The 23,156-nt window shown below is 40.2% G+C and overlaps 1 protein-coding gene across 1 annotated transcript in view; it reads left to right on the top strand.

Annotated features, from left to right (window-relative positions):
* LOC124612407 (tetratricopeptide repeat protein 37) overlaps positions 1 to 23,156 on the top strand; it is a 161,029-nt gene that overhangs the window by 121,056 nt on the left and 16,817 nt on the right. The window contains exon 16 of the mRNA XM_047140599.1: positions 13,487 to 13,756. Within this exon, the coding sequence (XP_046996555.1) occupies positions 13,487 to 13,756 (270 nt within the window). The remainder of the gene's footprint in view (positions 1 to 13,486; positions 13,757 to 23,156) is intronic.

Below are 23,156 nucleotides of genomic sequence, written 5' to 3'. Positions count from 1 at the left end.
TTGATGTGTGTATTATCTAGTTTTTTAATCAACGGGTATTGAATTTGCTATGAAGTGTCATTACAGTATCGTGCAGATAGAATTTAGACAATGAAAGAGCAAAAAAAGTTACATCAATTGACAGTATATATTCCTTGTTCTATACATTAAAAAGCTCTTTGTGATAAATTTGTGGGCATGGAGGGTGTGAAGAAGTCAATTGTACAAATAGTAAAATTTCAGATGTCACACACATTACCGTATTTACTCGAATCTAAGCCGCGCTTTTTTTTTCCGGCTTTTGTAATCCAACAAACCGCCTGCGGCTTAGAATCAAGTGCAAAATAAGCGGAAGTTCTGAAAAATGTTGGTAGGTGTCGCCACAACTAACTTCTGCCATCAAATATATGTAGCGCAACACAGGTATGCTTTGCAGGCACGAAGATAAATACTGGCACCAAAACCTGTGCGTCAGTAAATAAATTAAACAAAAAGGTAGAAGAACGTAAACATTATGCTATGTATTCTTTCGTGTTTGATGCTATCTCATTTAAATCCTGTCTGCCTAATAAACTACGAAACTGGACCAAGACAACAGCAAACGCGGATGAATATACATATCATGTCATGTTTATATTCGTATTATTCTTATGCTGAATAGTGATACAGTCAGAAATGAAGCACGGCAACTGACTAAATTTTTAAATCTAAGATGACTCTAATTTCTGTGCAGAATGTAATGTACTAAAGAGGCGTCTGCAAAGATTTTCAAATGGAGAAAAATTTTCGCTAAACTCTCGTTCAGAACATCTATCATACGCAGCTATTATTTGGTTCTTGTTGATCATTATCAGAGAAAGCAGCAGTGTAAGTAACAACAAATAGCAGTCTCTTGCCATTGTTTTGCTAATGAGATAATTCCTCTTTTTTTTTTATTGTAAGCAGCGGTAGGGCGCACTAAGCAAGCCACGCTGCGAGTGGCGGCAGGCCGTAAACACTTGTTATCAGAATGCGACAAACAAGGCATGACACAGTACAATAATGCATTTTCAGCTGAGAGTGACGTAAACACCTATAACAAAGAGAATGGCACTTATCAGATCAAAGCAAAATAAGCAGTCGATTCAAACCAGACAAAGCACGTGAAAAAGGAAGTTACCCATATAAATACGGATGGAGTGCCTGACACATAGCAATGGCTACTTGGTAAAGCTCAACTGTTAAGCTTACGACTCGAACCAAACTACTGTAGCTGTATCTTCAGCCATTCGACCTCAATTGTGTTTCACGTTACAATGGACCAACTTTGTTTCTATTTGGTGGGGCGGTCTAAAACTTCTCTCTCACCTTGAATTTCGAGTCTCAAATTTCTGGAGCGGCTTAGATTCGGCAAAATTTTTTTCCTTGATTTCGAAACTCATTTTTCAGGTGCGGCTTAGATTCGAGTGCGGCTTACATTCGAGTAAATACGGTACTCCACTATCAGTTGCAACAGTTTAGTATGGAATCGAACAAAGAGTATGGAGACTTCATATATTGTATTACAGCAAAGTTTGTTGCGTAAGTCAAGGGACATTCTTTGAACAATTTTCAATTTAAAACCTGCTGTTGTTGAATTTATGAAGGCAAAAGAAGTGCAGGAATGAAAATTAGAACATTAGGTGGACTTGACTGCACACTGCCTACTGTAAGACATGGCAAGGTAGGGAGCAACTTATTTCTGATTTGGTGGAGATGTGTTTAGAAAGAAAATCACATTGTAGAAGGGACAAACTCTGACAGACACAGTCTATCTAGTCCCCTTAGCTGAGTGGTGTTAAAAAAAACATGAGGTTTGAAGAATTCATTGTGGCCTTGAAAGAATTAAGAGTAGTTTCCTAAACATTTTGAGGACACTGTCAGTCTTACATTTTTTTTTTTTTTTTTTTTTTTTTTTTTTTTTTTTTTTTTTTTTTTTTTTTTTTTTTTTTGAGCTTTTTCTGGTACTGTTTGACACTTCATTTGAAAGCAACCGTGTTCACATTTTTCCACCTCCCCGTCATGAGGCTGCTAAAGTCCTAAAATATTTCGGTCAACATAAGTGTGTGAAACACCTTTTTTTTTTTTATTATGAAAATAAATGAGTCCCGATTAAGTGGCAACCTGAGTGCAAAAATCTTTGAAACTGTATGCATCTGTCTATATGCCAAAAGTTTATACCAGATGAAGAGATTTCTTCAGTGTGCCAAAAATAATTAAATTTACTGAAAATGTGTTTTCTTTGGATCGGTGTTGTTGAGAAATGTGAAATATAAAACCAAATTGTATACAGTGCACCTGCATTGTCATTTAAACACAGCTTGTTCAGTTTCCCCTCTTCCCCCTTCTCATGTCCATGTCCTCTTCCCCCTTCGCATGCCATGGTGGTGGGGAAAATATGCAGCCAAATTGAGGGCCATGGCATTCATACTGGAGCACTACTTGCAAGCTGAATTCTTGGCTGCCCCTGTTTTAGGTGTTAATTGTTTGACAAATATATTCACAGTATGTCACAATTCCATTAGGAGTCCTTGTGTGAAATTCCAAACTGCAGTGCTGTCTCCTGGTGAGTTGTGGTGTTACGATCCTTGAAATGTCAAAAATAGCTGTGTTGAAAATCAAAGCACTAGCATTGCTGCAGCAGTCAGCCTGACCACAAATGTAACATGACCTGTCTGACTTTCATCAGAAAATGGCAGTGGAGCAGTGAAGCAACATCAAATTTTTTGAGCACTCCAGCATTTGTAGGCAAGCATTCATCAAATTCGACCCGAATACCTAGAGGCTGCTTCCTGGTTGCTCCACCGTGTTGACACACTAGCCACAAAGCGAAGATTGTGCAAGCATGAGTTTTTGGCCAGCAAATGGATCACAGTCCTGGATTACCCACTGTATTTGGCCACAGCCGACTTCTGGTTATTCCTCAAGTTGGCAATGAAAGGATACTGTTATGATGCAATTAAGAAAGGCCAAGAAAATTGTACTGCAGTACTAAATGCAACTCCAGCGGAAGACTACAGTGGCTGTTTCAAAACACTTTTAAAATGATTTCAGCTGTGCTTTGATTCTGGGGGAGGCTATTTTGAATAGATACAGTGATTTTGTAAACATAATCCATGACTTTTATTTGTCATATCCACAGTCCTAACAGTAAGTAAAGTAGTAAGTGAGCCTGGATGGGTGAGGAGAAGGAGACTGACAGCTGGGAGGGAGGAGCAGCAATGGAATGGGATTGAAATGTGGCACTAGTGAGCTCACTCTGGTGCAGATAGGAGAAATTTCTCATGGCGTACAATGAGTTTGGGGGGGGGGGGGGGGGGGGGAGGTTGGCATGTTGTAATATGAGGAAGAGGGATCCTGAGGACAAGGGACAAAAATGTGTGGATGTAGATCAATCAAACAAAGTGGGAAGCTTGGAGTCAGGAGTGGAAGTTGGGTGGGATAGGGACTAGCAGAGTTGGAAGCCAGAAGGTTATGAGGTTGAAAGTTACATCGGAGGAAGATTTCAGTTTACATCCTGGCAACAGTGAGGAGATGTATTAAGACATTGATATTGGTGGGAGGGGGTTTCCATATGTGAAGCTCCTGTCGAGGTTGAGTATATAGTGCTCAGCTGCATTTTATGCCACTGCGTGGTTAACTTTGCTCTTGGCTACTATTTGGCTGTGATCATTGACTTGGATGGTCATTTTATTAACAATTAGCCAGCATAAAATACCATGCAAAAGTTACGGTAAATGTTGGTATATGACACGACTTTGTTTCCTTAGTTTGCCCTGCCTCTGATAAGATAAAATATACCAGTGATGGAACAGCAAGTGCTGGGTGGGTGCTTGGGACATCGGGGGCTTCCACAGGAATTTGATCTATGTGGCAGTGAATTGAATTACATGCAGCTTAGGTATGGACCATAATTGGGGCAGATGTCAGAATATAGTTTCGGGAGAGGTCGGAAAGATGTTCCTTATTTCAGTGCAAGGTGATAGATACTCAGATCCCTGGCATAGGTTGTAGGTAAGTTGTCCCTTACAAAGATAATATGGGTTATGAGGCGAGTATTATTTCAGCTGGTTCATGGGGATTTTGAAGGATTAGGGGCTTGTGTGGATGTAGCACAAGATACCTGTGTACAAACTTTGTTTGGAGGGTAATGCCTGTCTGTGAAGGCCTCCTTAAGATTTGAAGTATGCTAAATATATTTTTAAGGCATTCATAAATAGGTATTACCCTTGAAATTTAACCCAGAAACAGATTTCCCATGCAATATGATGGTGGCTGATTGGTTAGGGCCATATGTAACTATAATGTCATTCCAGACATAATGGTAGACTAGGCGTGTAAAGCTATGAAGAAAGGAGAAGTACCAGATTATATTGAAATTATGAAAGCTGGAGGAAACGTAATGCAAAAGGAAGTGGAAAAATCATTTATATAATACATAATGAGGAAGATGATTCCCCAAAACAGGAACAATGCTGAAATTATTCTAGTTTATGAGAGAGGAGCCAGATAAGACATAAAAAGCTATGGACTAACCATTCTCCTGTTGGTAACGTACAAGATATTCTTTAAAATTATTAGCAGCTTGACAGAGAAAAATGTTAGACTTTGATCATGCAAAAGAAGAATTGGCTTTAGAAGTGGAGACAGCTCTATGGACCATTATAAAGTCATGAACAAATTTGTAGAACAAAGCAATGAATTACCAGTTAGTCTGTAATTCATAGATTTTGAGAGTGTTTTTGACTGATATGTATTAACAGCCCAAAGAAATAAGGCTTTAATTTGACGTATTTTAGTTTCCTGAAGAATATATACATCACTGCTGGAGTTTCTGTCAGATTTCATCAGAATGGTCAGAAATTCATAACTGAACAATGAGTCTGGCAGATAAATCCTGTATACAAAGTTTATTGTCAGCACTCCTAGAGGACGTTTTCAAATCCTTAAATTGAATGGAATATGTGTTGATGGAGAGAATCAGACCCACCTTGGTTTTTTGATGATATTGCACTGTCTGCTTCTAGTGCAAGTAAACTTCAGTAATGAATGGAAGTATTTAATCAAGGAAGTTTGAAAGTAGGCCTGTATATCAACTATAATTAGGTTAAAATAATGTACAGTCAACACATCAAATTAAGTAAAAAAAAAAAAACACTTGATAAGCTTTCGTAATTAGGACTGCTGAAGGATATGACTAGGTAGGCACTGATTGGATGAACAGAAAAATACATATGCAGAAAAGAAAAAATGACCAGGAGAATATTTTTTGTAAACTAAACTAAGTTTTTAAAATGGCTCCAAAACAGAAATTTTACAAACATCGTATATTAACAGTTTTGATGGATGACAGTGAAACACAAACCTTTAATGGAAAAACCATTCAAAAACTAAGAGTTTCTCAGTAAACAGTGGAGAGATGCATGCTGGAAATTATCAGGGAACAGATTGCAATAGAAGTAAATATGGCTGTAATGGAAGTGAAATGAAGGTAGGCAGAACATGCAACCAGGCAAATGGATGGTAGGGGAGAGCAAAAAAGAACTTTTCTGGATTCTAAGAGATGAGAAAAGATGATAATGACCTAATGAGTAAGTATAGTTGAAGACTGTAACACATCATAAAATCTGAGCAGGCTTTTATTCATCAGTGGATGTTAGTTTCATGTTGCATGACTCATTTGTGCAATTAATATAATTATGTGGAATGATTCATTTTATTTTCTCATAATATTGCACATTCATATGTAAATATGGCTACTTGCTGGCCATATAGATTTTTTTAAAGGAAAAGAAACAGATGTGAGTTAAGTAATTTGTAACCATAAACTTGTACATATTATAAAAATAGAAATTATTCCACAACCCAACATGCCCAGTGAGGTGCACTGCAGAGTACTAAACAGATTCTCACCAGACAGTGTCATCCGGTAATTCTCCATGTAGGACTGTTCATACCCATCATACTCTCCTATACAAAGCCTAGATGGAACTTCAAAAAATCCAAATGGTCTGAATTTTTGAAATGAAAAGATGTTACTATAAGATGAATAAAACCTAATTTCAACAACAACATATTCATTGGTGTGCTGAAAAGTGCAAACTTTGGTGTGTGAGCATGTAAATAGTATTCTCAGTTGAGCAACTCTTCTGAGATCCAAACTGTGATTTACTGAGGGTACTATTGTTATTCAGGTGGGTACTATTCTCGAATACACAACCTTCTCAAAGATTTTGGAAAATGAAGGTGAACAACTACTGCCAAACTGTGTCCAAAAGAAAAGTAGACTACCCTATGACACAACATGTAGCTGAACATAACATCCTTGTCTTCACTGACTGCTTCACTACCCAAGCCATCTGGATCCTCCCCTCCACCACGAGCTTTTCTGAACTGCACATTCTACACCCCCAGAATTATCCCAGCCTCAGCCTACAGTAACTTACTGTCCCCATCCCCACTGTCCTATCACCCCCTCCCTATTCTTACCTCCCATCCTTTTTCTGTGCTGCACTTTGCTGATGCACCCATCCATTTTTCCCCTTCCCCCTCCTCTCCTATTTCACTCATCATCCCCCTCCCCTCTCCCCTGCCCCACAGCCTCCCAACACTGTGACAGACAGTGCTGTGCTCCCCCCCCCCCTCCCCCACCTTACTCTGCTATCCCTTCCCCTTTTCCGCCCCCTCCAGATTGCTGCTATCTTTCTGTAACAGTTGCATTCTGGTCCGAGCTGACTAAGATGGCAGTCATGTGTCCATGAGGAGTGCTTTCTTGTGTGAATGAATGTGTGTGTGTTTCCTTTTCTGACAAAGGCTTTGGCCAAAATCTGATGTGTAAGTGTCTTTTTGTTGTGCCTGTCGGCAATTTAATGTGTCATTTTTATGGTATGTAGTAATCTATCTTTTCCTTATATTGTTGATATTCTAATCTGGGGTTTCCATTGTTTGATGTTGCCTAACAGATTTTCTTCCATCCCAAAACCCTTTAATGCTTTCCTTTGTTACTGTTCTCTGTAGCATTACTCTTCTCAGTGTTCATCCTTTTTCTTCTTTCCTGTGTTTATTCACTGCATTCCAAACAGCATGCACTTCTGAGCCACACTGATCTTGTTCACATACAATACATGGCTTCTTGACTGTGCAGATTGCTGATGCAGCACATGATGCCCCAAATTCTTCCTACTGATAATTATATTTATTCCTGTTGATCCCACTTCCTCTGATACCCTTACATATTTTAGCATTTTATTTTCCTCACCTACCTGAGCCACATGAACTTGCAATCCTCGATCTAACTGCTCCCCCTTCCCCCTCTCTTCCCACATCCCAACACATGCATACTCCCATACCTCATCTGTGTCGTTTTCCCATGCTTTTATATACTTTTTAATGTATTTGTGCATATTTTTATATGACTTCACACAGTTTAATGCATTTTTGTATATATTTACATATTTTTGCATATTTCACATATTTTTGCATATTTTACATGTTCTTGTATATCTTTGCTTGTTTTTGTGTGTCTTTGTGTGTCTTTATGTGTTTTGTTTGTGTCTTTTCTCTTATCCAGCTCCCCTCACAACCATCCAACACCGTCTTTTGCCCATTTCTGCATCCTTCCTGTTTCTCCTATGGCATCCCTGCCACAACGGACCTCCTGCTCCATCGTTCTGCACCAGTTCAGAAAAATATCCCTTTCCCTGGCTAAAACCCAGTCACTCATCCTGTTTCTTAAATGCTCCCAAAACCACGGAATCATCCCCCACCCCCCAATGGCGCAACCATAAAGGTTCCTTTTACTAGGTCCCACCCTCCTTTTATAGTGACCTTCACCTTTTCAGATTCCGTCAGTCCCTGTCCCTCACAAACCTGGTACTGCAGGAAGACCTCTCCATGGCACAGGCACCCCAGAACCATCTCTGCTCCCTCCACAAGATACTGCTACTGTGCAATCCCTACTACATAGTTACACTGTTGACATTGAATTCCTTGCTCTCCAGCATGTACAAGAGAGTTCCAGGACACCACCTCCAATCTGCTGACATCCTACTACTACCTTGGAGTACCACAGACTAACCCCTGTCCTACGCGCAGTGTTCCTCCTCATCAACCCCTCATAGCACCCAGATCCTGCCTAGCTGACATTTTTGACTTGCCACAATCCCCAAAATTCTCTAACAACACCTCATTAAATCTAGAGCTGAGACAATCCTGGAACACTGTTGTTAACCTCTCCATCAAAATCATCAGCCACATATAAGTTCCAGCCCTATCCAAAGGCTTGACCTTCAACCCTACACCCAAATTTAACCTTGTTGGACTTGTCAATGAGTTACTCTCTCTTTTCCAATTCCTGCAGTGAAAACACTTCTTGGCCTCCAGTTCCTACAAACAAAACCAACATAATTCCAACACTGAACCCTGTTTCTTCCAGTTCATACCACCATTCAACTGTGTTCAACTCTCCTCCGACCTAACCACCCCTGGTCACTTTCCAGGAATTCCTTACCTCCAACTTGTCCTCACCATCCTTCCTCAGATTGTTTCCTCAGAGCATCAACCTTTCAGCACAAGAAAGGAGAGCCATAAACAATATCAAAACAAATCCAGACATAATCATCCTACATGCAGACAAAGGTTCACCACTGTTGTTATGACACAGTGACTAACTGATGGAAGGCCTCTGCCAATTCTCTGACTTCTCCACCTATACACTCTGCCGTAATGATCCTATCCCATAAGTCCAACATAAATGCCAATCCCTGCTTAAAGTCTCTGGCCCAGCCCAGAACCTCTCCCCTGAATCCGTTTCACTCCTCACCCCTATGACGCCCCACACACCCACCTTCTACAAGCTCCCCAAAATTCACTAACCCAACAGTCCTGGACATTCCATTTTAGCTGGTTATTGTGCCCCCACTGAAAAAATTTGAACCTCATTGAGCAACATCTTCAACCAATTGCCCATAATGTAGCCTCCCATGTCAAAATACCAACTACTTCCTTCACCAATCCTCCACCGCCCCACCTCTTTATCTCTTGGATCCGTACTCATCACCATTGATGCCACTTCCCTATATATCAACATCCCTCATGCCCATGATCATACCTCTGTTGAAAACCATATTTCCAAACGTCTTCAGACTCCTAACCAACCACATCATTACTCATACACCTTACTAGCTTCATCCTAATCCACGACTAGTTCTCCTTTGATGGGAAGGTATACAAATAAATCTCCAGCACAGCTGTAGATAACCACGTGGCATCATCCGATGCTAACTTGTTCATAGGGCATCTAGGGGAGACCTTCCTAGTCTCCCAAAACACCAAACCTTTAGCCTGGTTTAGGTTCATTGATAATATCTGCATGATGTGGACTCAGGGCCAAGACACCCTATATTCATTCCTTGATAACCTGAACACCTTCTCTCCCATCCACTTCTCCTGGTCCTTGTCAATCCAGCATGTCACCTTCTTGGACATTGATCTCCTCGTGTCTGATGGCTCCATTCACACCTCATCCATATTAAACCCACCAACCGCCAGCAGTATCTGCATTTCGACAGCTGTGATCCATTCCACACCGAAAAATCCCTTCCATACAGCCTGGTCACCTGGGGCCATCAGTGAAGAGAACTCCCTTGCCCAATATGCTGTATGCTAAGAGTCTCACCAAGGCCTTCACAGAGAGGCTTTATCCCCAAACGTAGTCCAAAAACAGATCTCCCTTGGCATTTGCCTTCACAGCTGCAATCCTCCCACTACCCCCAAGAACCAGCTACAAGGAAGTGCTCCCATTGTCACCCACTACCATGCCGAACTGGAACTACCAAACCACATTCTTTGTCAGTGCTTTGAATATCTATCATCATACCCTGAAATGATGGTCATCCTACTAAAGGTGCTTCCTACCATCCCTAAAGTGGCATTCTGTTGCCCACCCAACCTCCACAACATTTTAGTCTATCCCTATGCCACTCCCAATGCCAACCAATTGCCACAGGAATCATATCCCTGTGGAAGACCCAGGTGTAATACCTTCCCGATCCTTCCACCCAGCACTTCCTATTCAAGTCCTGACAGGCTTATGCTACCCCATCAAAGGCCAGACCACCTGTAAATGCAGCCATGGCATTACCAGCTTCGCTGCAATCATCGCACAGCTTTATATTGGTGTGACTACCAACCAGCCATCCAACAGTATGAACGGCCACTGCCAAACTACGGCTAAAAGGAAAGTAGACCATCCTGTGGTACAACATGTAGCTGAACGTAACACGCTTGACTTCAGTGGCTGCTTCACTGCCCGAGCCATCTGGATCCTCCCCTCCAACACCAGCTTTTCTGAACTGCGCAGGTGGGAGTTATCCTTAGAACACATTCTCTGCTCCCAAAATTATCCCATCCTCAACTTCCCCAGACTCTCCACTCAACAGTTTCCACACCCCTCTATGCTATCACCTCCTCCCTATTCCTGTTTCCCACACTTTTTGTGTGCGACCCCCTGTTGATGCACCCAACCATCTTTACCCCTCCCTACCCCTCTCCTTTTTCACTCCTCATACTCACCCCCCATCTCTGCTGCCACACAACCTCCCAACACTGTGACAGACAGCCCTTTACTCTCCCCCCACCCATACCCTGCTATCCCTTCCCCTTTCCCGCCCGCTCCAGATTACTGGTATCTTTCTATGTGACAGTGGCATCCAGTCCAAGCTGCCAGAGATGGTGGTCGTGTGTGTGTGTGTGTGTGTGTGTGTGTGTGAGAGAGAGAGAGAGAGAGAGAGAGAGAGAGAGAGAGAGAGAGAGAGAGAGATCTGTAATTTTCATTGTTTGATGTAGCCTTTCCTAAAGAGGTGTTTGACAAGAGCATATTTCAATCTCTCTGCAAAAATGCATTAAGTTGGCAATGCATTACCTACTTCAGAAAAGACTGCACTTATTATAGAGAAATAAGTCCTTAGTATTTGGTTGGAAACACTAACAAATCCAGGCAAGCTTTTATTTTTGGAAGAATATATAATTATCTTAATTTCAGAAGAAGTGGGTGAAACATCCATATGATTGAAATTTATATGAGATGCTTTGTCGACATACTGCTTTGATTTTTCTCTTTACCTGTTGTTCTTATATTACTATTAGATTTAAAAAGTGATTCTTAAATATGCCTGCTGCCTGTGACTGATCATTTATAGCCCTTTCATTTAAATCAGTAGTGATGTTATACTGTTTTGTGGCCTGTTGTTCAATCTTTTCTTTTACTACATTCCGTTTAGACTTAATTACTGATTTCTACCATAGTGTCAGATAGCTTACACACTGTCACATGGCTTATGTTGATGTTGGTGTTGTTTACAATGCATCACAGTCCGTTGCAACAATGTGTTATTCGCAAAAATAAATAATTTCAACAGTGAGTTACGTCGTCCTTCCAGAAGGACGTCAGGGTTATCTAGGTTAAAAGCAATAACAGCATCACTGACCCTCCACTCTTCATTCCAACAAAAACATTTTTTGGTAAGCGAGTCCATATAAGATTAGTGACTGACACATTGGGACTTTTGAGTCTGACCATGCAGACACTTCTTCAGTACTTCAGGATTTTCCAGGTCTCTGTAAATAGGTTTTATGATATCCATGACTGCTGCTGGGATGGAATGTTTATGGCTGTATGAACTGTTTGAGTACTGGGCATTGCGGTAATTGCGCCATGAATCAGGTCCAGGAGAGCAAAGGTGGTGTACTGCTTTTTCATCAGTTGACAGTTGGTGGAAGAAGGTAGCCCGTACTGCCTGCTTCAGTTTCAACAAATCCTCAGTATTATTTCTAATGGCCATCCCATAATACTGCTGTAGTTCATCAATCATTTTGTCTGTCAGCCTGCCTCTTATGGTGTTACCATCAGAAAGTTTCTTGTGTCTCAAACTTTGTTTCAACTTCCTCAATCTGGTGCCCATCCTCTTCTGGACATGACCAACACATTCCAGTTTTGTGATAATCTTCTCACTATAAGGCTGAGTGGCTGCTACACTGTTATATGCTTTTGAGTCTCCATCACCTAAGAACTTAGTGTAACACACTCCCCTTTCGTTCACAGATCAACTAAAAATTTCAATAGCTGCAGAGGCCTCCATACCACCTCTTGTTCCTTCATTATTTCTGTCACAGATATGCCCTTCTTCATTCCCTGATTTACACTTATAACAATGTTTGGTTAAAATATGGAAATCTGTTACCTTTCCAGTATCCACACTGGTCACCATAGCAACAGAATTCTTAGAACTGTAGCCACACTTCTGCCAAGTGCCATCAAAAGCAACTGGTATGTTGAATATACCATCATTTATTTCATCAGCTTCATTTGTAGCCCCTTTCATTGACTTACATGCAACAGGTTCCACAGCAGCTCCAATAAATTGTGCACACTTCTCAATTTTACAAGGTGGACGTGGCATATTAACCAAAGCATACATTGTTTCTGCTGTAGTGTATCCTTTGCCAGTCACTCTCAATCCATAAAACCACCTAACATTTACTTAAAAATAATTATCTTTACACTTATCAGAATTCCAAAATGACTGAGTATATTTACAGTTGGCACAATTAATGATAACTTTCCTGGTTAGTCCATTTGATACCTCACTGTCTTCATTTAAACTAACTGGCCCTCCACATATTTTACAACATACACATTCACCTAACACCCTTGTTAGAACGTGTAAATCTATCAGAATATAACCTATCCTACCATTTACATCACTTTCGTTTCGAGAAAACTGTGTATCACAAAGTTTTATTTTAATCTTCGAAGCACTTATGGGTGTTTCTCTAGATACTGACAAGTTTGCCTGTATTTCATTGTCTGTAACATCACATGCCACAAATTGAACACAGTGTTTCCCTTTATTCGAAAATCTATTACCATGAAACCCAAGTTTCTTAAAAAAACACTTCATTTTGGTATCATACTTTACTTTTTGAGAGATTTACCAATTTATTCATCACTTTTCCTCGGAAAAACATTAGCACTTCAACATACAGTGCATGTTTATACCACAAAATGATACGATACTGTTTCTGACAGTGCTACCAATACAAACACGTTATTTAACCTTTATGACACAGCAATCCAAAGCCTTCTGTATAAAAAATTACCAATTTTATAAGATCTTGAAGTAATGTGCATGAAAATGAGTGAAATATAATGCAAGTCATTTCTCAAGCCTATAATTAATACAGCATCTTAGTTCATCTAGTAGGAGATGATGTATAAATGAAGAAACTGGTTTATTCTGCATCTTCCCATTCATTAATAAGCTTGGGAGCCTGTTTTGGTGAAACTCAACTTACAGGGACAGTATTTTCAGGATACAGAAGGGTGTTGTAAGAATTGTATTTGGTTTTAATTGTAGAACCTCTTCAGAAAAATTTGGTTCCTCAACAACTACTACACTTGACCTAAAAAAAAATCTTTCTTTTTTTATAGGTGTGATACCAAAAGATGCATGTGCACTTAATATGCTTGGTCTGCTGATGGAAAGACAGCAGTTGTACGGGACTGCAGCTGCTGCATTTTGTAAGGCTTTGCAGCTGCTTGAATCTGAGGAAGGTGATGAAAAGCGAGACATAGTTTTTGCCAATTATGGAAGGGTTTTGGTACAGCTACAGCAATATGACGCAGCAATCAAATCATACTTACAAGTGAAGAAAGCTACATTCAAGACACAGTGTGGATTGGCTGTTGCTTATTTCAAAGGTAACAAAAAAGTCTATTATCAGGGCATTTGTATTACTGAAACACTATCCCAGAACCTAGTGCCAGTTGCAGCATAACAGCAACAAAAATACGATTTTCAGTATTTCTCATAATTATTGACTGAATTTAAAAAGTTAAAATACTCTCCTAATCTAATCATTAAGAGGCATAATATTATGTTAAAGTTTAACATAATAAGACAAGTAGTACAGTTAGAAACTGTTTGTTTCGAGGTAATGTGAGAATGCTTAATGATTTGCAACCAACTTTCACATATTTTCTTACCTTTTCAAAACTTTTTCTCACTGACACCCCCCACAAAATTACAAAAGGAAAAAATTTTATTGCTTGCTACACTTTTGCTGTTCATGCAGTCAGACTCCAGCATCAGGCATGGTGTTTTAATTTGTTACTTCTTTACTACTAACTCTCTTCACACCACAGTTTGCAGATAGTATACACATATACCACTGAATGTACTTGCAAAAAATATTAATGTACAACATACAACATATAGTTGAAGAGATATGACATCGTAAGCATTTAGATGCATGAAAAACTAACTTTTGTATAAAATGGAGTGCAAATTACTCAGTTTGTATTCATCCAGTTTTTCATAATGAGAACACCTAGTGACTTCCAGCAAACTTTAAGCATAATTTCAAACCTTTCCTAAATTTTTCTTGCTTACTTGATAAATGCAAATATTTAACTCATTTGTAAAATCATCAGGCATTTTGTACATGGGAATTTCATTCTTTAAAGAATTGGGGGTTTACTGGTTTATAAATCTTCATCACCACTCAATTTTAATTTGTCTTCTGATGGTAAGGAGGAGATTATGGCAGTGTTCATTACACATACCAGTTCTGCTGCATCAGACAGGAACGCTGTTTTTCCACATTATAACCCATTGCCAAAACTGAAAGGTTTAAGGTGCATGTACCACAACCTAATGAAATACTTTTTAGGGTAGTCAAAATGCATTACAAATCCTTAAGTTTTTAATACCTATCCTCATCTAGCTGGCAGTGGTTATTGGACTGATCTCGATTTTATTTTGTCCTCATACCTGATATATTGCTCATTAGACACACACTCTCTCTCTCTCTCTCTCTCTCTCTCTCTCTCTCTCTCTCTCTCTCTCCATTACCAAACTGATAGTTCTTTGATGTCTCAAAATGTGCCCTGCAGAGAGATCCCTTCCTTTTGTTAAGTTGTGCAGTGTATTTCAATTTTTCAACAATAGCGTTCAGTATCTCTTTGTTATTTGAATTTCCCATTTAATCTTCAGCATGCTTCTGTAGCTTCACATTGTAAAATCTTCTATTCTCATCCATCCCACACAAATACCTTTGGAAAAGACTAGCTAACAGCTAAACTGATATTAAAGGTTAACAAATTCCTCTTTTTTCCAGAAATGCTTTACTTGCTATTGCCAGTCTGCATTTTATATCCTCCTCACTTGCACCCTTATCAGTTATTTTGCTCCTCAAATGCAATACTCACCTACTAATTTAGTGACTCATTTCATAACCTAATTCCCACAGCCTCTCATGATTTAATTTGGCAACATTCCATTAGTGTCTCATTTCCTAGTTTAATTCCCTTAGTATCACCTTATAGGCTGTTTTCAAGACACTGTCCATTCCATTTAACGACTAATTTGCCATCTCTTGATAGAATTACAGTGTCATCATCATACCTCAAGTTCTTATTTCCTCTCCCAGAAATTTAATTCCCTTTCCATTTTGTCTTCATTTCCATCACAGATTGCTTGATCTACAGATTGAATTACATGGGAAATAGGCTACAACCCTGCCTCATTCCCTTTTTAGCTACAGATTCTCTATCATGTCCTTTGACTCATAACTGCTTATTGTAGACGACTATATGCTCCTTATCTGCTACTGCAGTTTTTCCCCTCTTTAAAAATTGTTACATTAGAAAAGAGAACTTCCTGCAATGACACATTACTGTGTCGAACAAACTAACCACAAAAGTTGTTGTTTGTGGAAGGTTGCATGTGGAGGGCTACGCTGGATGAACCACCAAGGTAAATTACAGCAAACTGCCCTTGATTCTACCCTATATGACCAAGTAGATGCTTGATTACCTTATATCCTCTAAAGCTGTCTTGATATTCCCATTGAATTTCTTCTCTGTAGGCCACAGCTTCTGACATGCGATTGTAAACAATAATGTTTGAAATGGCTTTTGGGAATGGTACTACACAATAATGTCTCAATACTTGGGATGCAGACTCATTTATTAATTCAAACCACCACGGGCAAAAGACTTCCTTATCACAGTCAATGCTTTGATAGCCAATCTAAACTCATTAATCACAGTAACAATCGTGGAATCTGAATGTAACACTTTGAGCTCCACAATATTCATAAAATAATGCACAGTACCTATTTCCATGTTTCTTCAGTTAAATTACCATTTCATCAATTTAATTTTAACTTTCTTAAGTAAAATGAAGCACTTGTGATTAAAATGTGTTCACCTCATGTACAGCATAGCTATACTGCATTGAACATCATTTTGCTGTTTCCCACCTGGTTGCGCAGGGTGCACTTTCGTGATGGATCAACACTTAAATTAATTCTTTTGTTAATTTCTGTGGGTCAGTTTTTAATAATTGAAATTGTAATTGTACAGAATGTAAACAGTAACTGCTTACAGTATACCACAGTGGTGTAGTTGAAGTTTAGATGAACAAATTGCTAAAGGACTCTTGTGGTCTATCAGACTGGAAAACAACCTCAAATTGGTCTGCAAAAGCCACCTAACCTACAGTGCATGTGTGTCACAGGAGATTCAGGCAAAAAATGCTCCTTGAATATTAAAAACCCCGTGTTCTTGCACTTACAAAATGTAAAATTCATGTCTGTGTAAATTTTACTCCAAAATATTGTGAATTTTAACAGCATAAAATTAACAATTAAAATGTTTTGTTTGTATGGCCTTCTTACTATGAAACTATTGTGCTTGTAAGTGTTAAATTTAGACTGAATTGTAAATATAATTAATTTTTGCACAATGTTTACAGTAGTCTCTTTTCTTTTGCCCTTGTGGAAAAGTTTAAATTAATATGTTTAACAAAACACCCAACAAAACCAGTGGCTTAAGAGTGAGAGGCTATTGAAAATGCATGTGTGTTGTAGCTTAGGTTGCTTTTGTAGACCAGTTTTAAGTGTGATAGACCACAAGTGTCCTATATCAAGTTGTTCATATAGACTTCCCCTCCACCACAGTGATACATTATAAATTGTTTACAACCTCTATGGATATCAATATAGGTAAAGTCTTCAGCACTGTCAGATTGGTTTCTTAGCCAGTTAAACATTAATATTGGGAAGTTCTGACATAATGTAAATACATTAGGAGTAAAGGGGAGCACTTACTAAAAGCAGAAGCACTGAATTGTTGAGAGGCAATCAGAAGTGCCTGTGAATGACTCAGTGCTTCTGCTGTTACGTGAGTCGTCTGCTTTACTCCTAAAGTATTTATATATTAATAATGGATGTTGTGCATCTTGGCACCAAATCTGATATTGAGTTGCCTTCGATCTGTCATTGCTCAAGGACAATGTAGCCTATTCACATTGTTCTCCCACATTCCCAGTCCATATGGCATAGAGTGGCTAACCTGTCCTTGCTACCGGCTTGCATAGCAACAACGGCATATGCAGTTCTACACAATATGATATATCACAGATTGCAGAGTAGCATAAATGCTAAAATACCTGGAAAATTTCAAAGAGTGTATTCCAGTCATTATTGTCAAAAGCTTTCTGATTGTAAATTATGCTGTGGAGACATATGTACCAAGTAAATGGATTAAACATAAAATGACCCTCCAGAGTTTAATATTAAAATTCAGAAGTGGCTGAAAAAACGGAGATTGTTGAACTCTCAGTTTAAAAAAGAGTGCGCAAATGGTGAAAAGCGAAAGTTAGTACAACTTCATGCATTCATAAGACGATCAGTGTACGAAGCATCCAACTACTTCCACCATCGTACCTTAGTGAAAGATCTTGCCAAGAATCCAAAAAAATTCAAGTCATACATAAAACTGCGAAGTGAGTCAAAGGCTTCTATCCAGTCACATGTCGGCCAGTCTAGGTTGGCAATAGACGACAGCAAAAGGGAGGATCATATAAACACGTGTTCGTTTGACTGTTGCAGACTCCCTCTTGGAAGACACATAAATTGGCATCCATGGTGTAGAGAAGCAACTGGAAAAAGTTGAAAACAAATAAGTTGCCAAGTCCAGATTCAGGTGACTCCTGTATATAAGAAAGATAAAAGAACAGACCCCCATAATTACAGACCAATATTCTTAACATCACTCTATTTGTGAGTGGTACAGGAAAAGAAATTATTAGTAGTGGTACAAGGTACCCTCCGCAATATACCGTACAATGGTTTTCGGAGTATGTATGTAGATATAAATGCAGAATCTACAAACACTGTAAACAGAAATTTTGCCTAAGTCGTATGGTCAATATTGTTTTGTACACCCTTGCATTTCTCCAGAACGCAAATTGATCTTCTCCATCACTGGCTTCTACCAGTTTTTCCATTCTTTTGTAAATAATTCATTTCAGTATTTAGCTACCATGACATATTAAACTGCTAGTTCAGTAATATGCACTGTCAGCGTCTACATTCTTTGGAATTGGAATTATTTCAGCCTTCTTGAATCTTGAGATATTTGTCCAGGTTTACTAGTTTCATCTTCTCTGATTCTCCCAAATATTTAAATTCTTCTGAGATATTTCATGTTCTCCAGAAACATTGTTTTGAGTTAGGTCTTTCAATGGTCTATCAGATTCTTTTTGCAGTATCATATCTACCATCTCATCTTTTTTTCTTTCCCTACAATATTGTCTTTGAGTTCATTTCCCTTTAATAGACCTTCTAAATATACCAACAACTTTTCCTTCTTTGCTTTATACTGGCTTGCCATCTGAGCCCTTATTATTTATACAGCTGCTTCTCTTTTTCCCATATGTCTCTTTAATTTTCCTGTAGGTGGAATCTGTCTTGACCCTAATTATGCCTGGTTCTACAACCTTGCATTTGTCCTCTAACCATATCAGTTTACCCATTTTTCATTTTCTGTCAGTTTCATTTTTTAAACATATCTATTTCTTTTCATATGCTTCATTTGGTGCATTTTTTTAAATTAAATTCAGTCCCTTTTGTGTTATGCAAAGACTTCTACTGTACTTTGTATTTTTGTTGATTTGATTATCTTGTGCCTTCACTATTTCATCTTCTATTTTATTCCTGTTTTCTGTTTCCCTCAATCATTGTCTAATGCTCCCTTTCAAACTCAACTAATCTGGTTCTTTCAATTTGTCCAGATTCCATCTTAATTTTTTACGTTTTTGCAATTCATATCCAGTAAATTACAGCCACAGTTCACATATGGCTCTGGAGGTGTTTTGCATTTTCAAATCTGATTTTAGAAATAAATTTCTCACCCTTATATAAACAATATTGAGTCCAGTGTGCTAATCACTGTAGCATCTTGCTCGGTAGTTTATAGGTGGAGGAGTCAAACAATTGGCAGAGGGTACAAATTCATAATGACAGTGGTGGAATCTATGTCTACAGTAGGATGATTAGGTCAGGATCTGTTTTGAGGCTGTGTATGGCTCCCCTTTCTTCTGTGAAAAGATTGGTGTTCTTGGAAAGTAACTTGGGGGAGGAAGGTGAGGCAGTGTTGGAGGTAAGGAATTCCTGGAGGGGGCCACAAGCTGGTTGGGTGGGAGGTGGGAAGGATCATGGTTGGATGGTGGTTTGAACTGAGTAGGGCGAGGTTCAATGCTAGGATTAGACTGTCTTTGGTTGGAGGCAAAGAAGTGTTTCCATTGCAGGAGTTGAGAAAAAATAGGTAGCTCACTGGCAAGTCCAATCAGTTCTAGATTTGATGGGATGTGGCAAATCGAAAAGGTCAGCTAGGCAGGATCTGGGTGCAGTGAGGGGTTGATGATGAGGAGCACTGTTGGTAGGACAGGGGTTGGACAGTGGTGCCCCAAGATGGCAGTAGGATGTCGGCAGGTTGGATAACTTATGAAGGTGGTGTTTGGAATGCTCCTCTACATGTTGGAGAGCAAGGGATTCAGTTTCAAAGGTGTGACTATGTATTAGAGATTACACAGTAGCAGTATCTTGTGAAGGGACTAGAGGTTCTGGGATGCTTGTGTCGTGGAGAGGTCTTTCTTCGGTACCAGGTTTTTGAGGGACAGGGACTGATGGAATCTGAAAAGATGGTCATTGTGAAAGGAGGAGTGGGATCCAGAAAAAGAAAATTTTGTGGTTATACTATTGGGAGGGGGGGGGGGGGAGATTCTTTGTTTTAGGCAGCATTTAAAGAACAGGGTGTGGGACTGGGTTTTAATCAGGGAAAGGGATACTTTTCTGAACTAGTGCAAAAGATGGGACAGGAGTCCACTGTGGCAGGGATGGTGTTGGGGAAATGAGAAATGACGTAGGCAATGGGCATATGAAGGCGCTCCCCAAAAGCCGCAAACCCAACAAACCTAGACACTACATTGTAGCTGGGTATTGTGCCCCCACTGTAAGAATTTCGGTTCTCATTGGCCAACACCTCCAACCAATTGCCCATAATCCCACATCAAAGATACCATCCACTTCCTTCATTGACTCTCCATCATCCCCCCCATCCCTTTATCTCCTGGATCACTATTCGTCACTGTTGATGTCACTTCCCTATACACCTACATCCCTCATGCTCATGGTCTTGCCACTATTAAATACCATCTTTCCCAACGTCCTTCAGACTCCAAACCCACTACCTCATTCCCTGTACACTTTACTTACTGTATCCTAACACACAACTATTTCTCCTTTGAAGGGTAGGTATACAAACAAGGCCATAACACAGCCATGGGCACTCACATAGCACCCTCATTTGTCGACCTGTTTATGGGCCATTTAGATGATATCTTCATAGCTCCTCAAAACCCCAAACTCCTGCTCTGGTTCAGTTTCACTTTCATGATCTGGACTCAGGGCCAAGACATACTATCCTCATTCCTTCACAAACTCAACGCCTTCTCCCCCGTCCTTATCACCTAGTCTTCCTCCTCAACTCAGCATGCTACCTTCCTGGGCATTGACATCCCCTTCTCTGAAGGCTCCATTCACACATCTGTCCATGTTAAACACACCGACGACAAACAGTACCAACATTTTGACAGCTGAGATTGTTGCCACACCAAAAAGTCCTACCCATACAGTCTGGCCACACAGGGACAGTGTATTTGCAGTGACAACAACTTTGTTGCGTAGTATGCTGAAGGTCTCACAACCAACCACTATCCCTCATACCTAGTCCACAAACAGATCTCCAGTGCCATATACCCACACATTCCAATCCTCTCACCTCCACCAACAAACAGCTACAAAGGAGTGCAACTGAACATCATCATTCGTCATGACTGTGGCCAAGAGCAAAGGGGTCCACTCTGTGGCACTACATGCAACTGAACATAACATGCTTGATTTCAATGCCTGCTTCACAACCTGGGCCATCTGAAGCCTTCCTTCCACCATCAGCTTTTCTGAACTGTGCAGATGGGAGTTATTTTAACAACACATTCTTTGCTTTTGAAATCATCCCATCCTTAACCTATAGGAATCTACTTTCACTCAAACTCCACCTCCACAGCCTCCCATTGCTGTGCCAGGCAGTCCTGTCCTGCCACTGTTTAACCCGTGGACTCTACACCAGACTGTGCTCATATCTACCCGCAACCATGCCCTGCTATCTTCCCTCTTCCCCACTCCACTCCAGATTGCTGCTTTTGTTCAGTGGGACAGTTGCATTCTGGCTGGAGTAGCTAGAGGTAGCAGTCACATACATTTGATGTGTGCCTGTTTGTGTGAATGTGTGCGGGTTTTTTTTTTTTTTTTTTTTTTTTTAAGAAAGCTTTGGCTGAAAGCTCAATGTGTAACAGTTTTTTTTATTGTTCCTGTGTACACCACAGTGTGTCATCAGGGAAGATGAAAGTTCAAACCCACGTCCAGCCATTCAGATTAAGGTTTTCAGTGATTTCCCTAAAGTGTTCTACACAAATGTCGGGATAGTTCCTTTAGAAAGGGCACGACTGATTTCCTTCCCCATCCTTGACATAGTCTGAGCTTGTGCTCCATCTCCAATGACCTCGATGTCAATGGGTTGTTAAACCTAAGCTTCCTTCCATCCACCTTTAAATTTTGCCAGAGTGATCCCATCTCAGAAGCCTGACCTAACCTTCTGTCCCTGCTCAAAGCCTTAGACCCTTCCCAGAACCTCTCCCTGAATCTATTTCCCTTCTCACTCGTATGACACCCCAAACACCCATCTTCTACATGCTCCCCAAAATCCACACACCAGCAGTCTTGGATGCCCTATTGTAGCTGGTTGTTGTGCCCCCACTGAAAGAATTTTGGCCCTCACTGACCAACACCTCCAACAAATTGCTCAGAATCTAGCTGTCAAAGATACCTTCACCATCAAAGATTCCTTCACTGACTCTCCAATATCCCCCAATTCTTTTACGTCCTGGATCCCTACTCGTCAATGTGGACACCACTTCCCTATACACCAAAACCCTCATGCCCATAGTTTTGCCACTATTGAACAGTACCTCTCCCAGTATGCTTCAGACTCCAAACCCACTACTTCATTTCTCAGAAACATTACTAGTTTCTTCCTAACACACAACTGCTTTTCCTTTCAAAGGAAGGTACATAAAAAAGCCCATAACACAGCTATGGGCACCTGCATGGCATCCTTGTGTGCCTATCTGTTTATGGGGTGTCTAAAGGAAACCTTCACAGCCTATGAAAACCCTAAGCCTCTGCTCTGGTTCAGGTACATTGATGATATCTACATGATCTGGACTCGTAGCCAAGACAACCTATCCTCATTCCTTCACAACCTCAACACCTTCTCCCCCCTCCACTTCACCAGGCTCTCTTCAGCTCTGCATGCCATCTTCCTGGAGGTTGACGTGCTCCTCTCTGATGGCTGGATCCACACCTCTGACTAGATGTGCTCCTCTTTGATGGCTTGATACACAACTCTGACCACATCAAACCCACCAACCATCAAAAGTATCCCCCTGCGGGTTCGGGGGTTAGAATCGGCCCGCGGTATTCCTGCCTGTCGTAAGAGGCGACTAAAAGGAGTCTCAAACGTTTCGGCCTTATGTGATGGTCCCCTCTCGGGTTTGACCTCCATCTATCCAAATTATTCCGAAGAGCGAGCCAATTGGGGAAGGGCACCTTACATGGTGCACTGTATCCTTCGTGCAATTAGACCTATTGCCGTCTTTCTCGTCGTTGCGATGGTGTCCCGCTCGTTTTCGATC

The sequence above is a fragment of the Schistocerca americana genome, chromosome 4, assembly GCF_021461395.2.
Source record: "Schistocerca americana isolate TAMUIC-IGC-003095 chromosome 4, iqSchAmer2.1, whole genome shotgun sequence".
Lineage (NCBI taxonomy): Eukaryota > Metazoa > Arthropoda > Insecta > Orthoptera > Acrididae > Schistocerca > Schistocerca americana.
The sequence above is the reverse complement of the archived record's forward strand: the minus strand, read 5'-3'. Positions and strand labels throughout refer to the sequence as shown.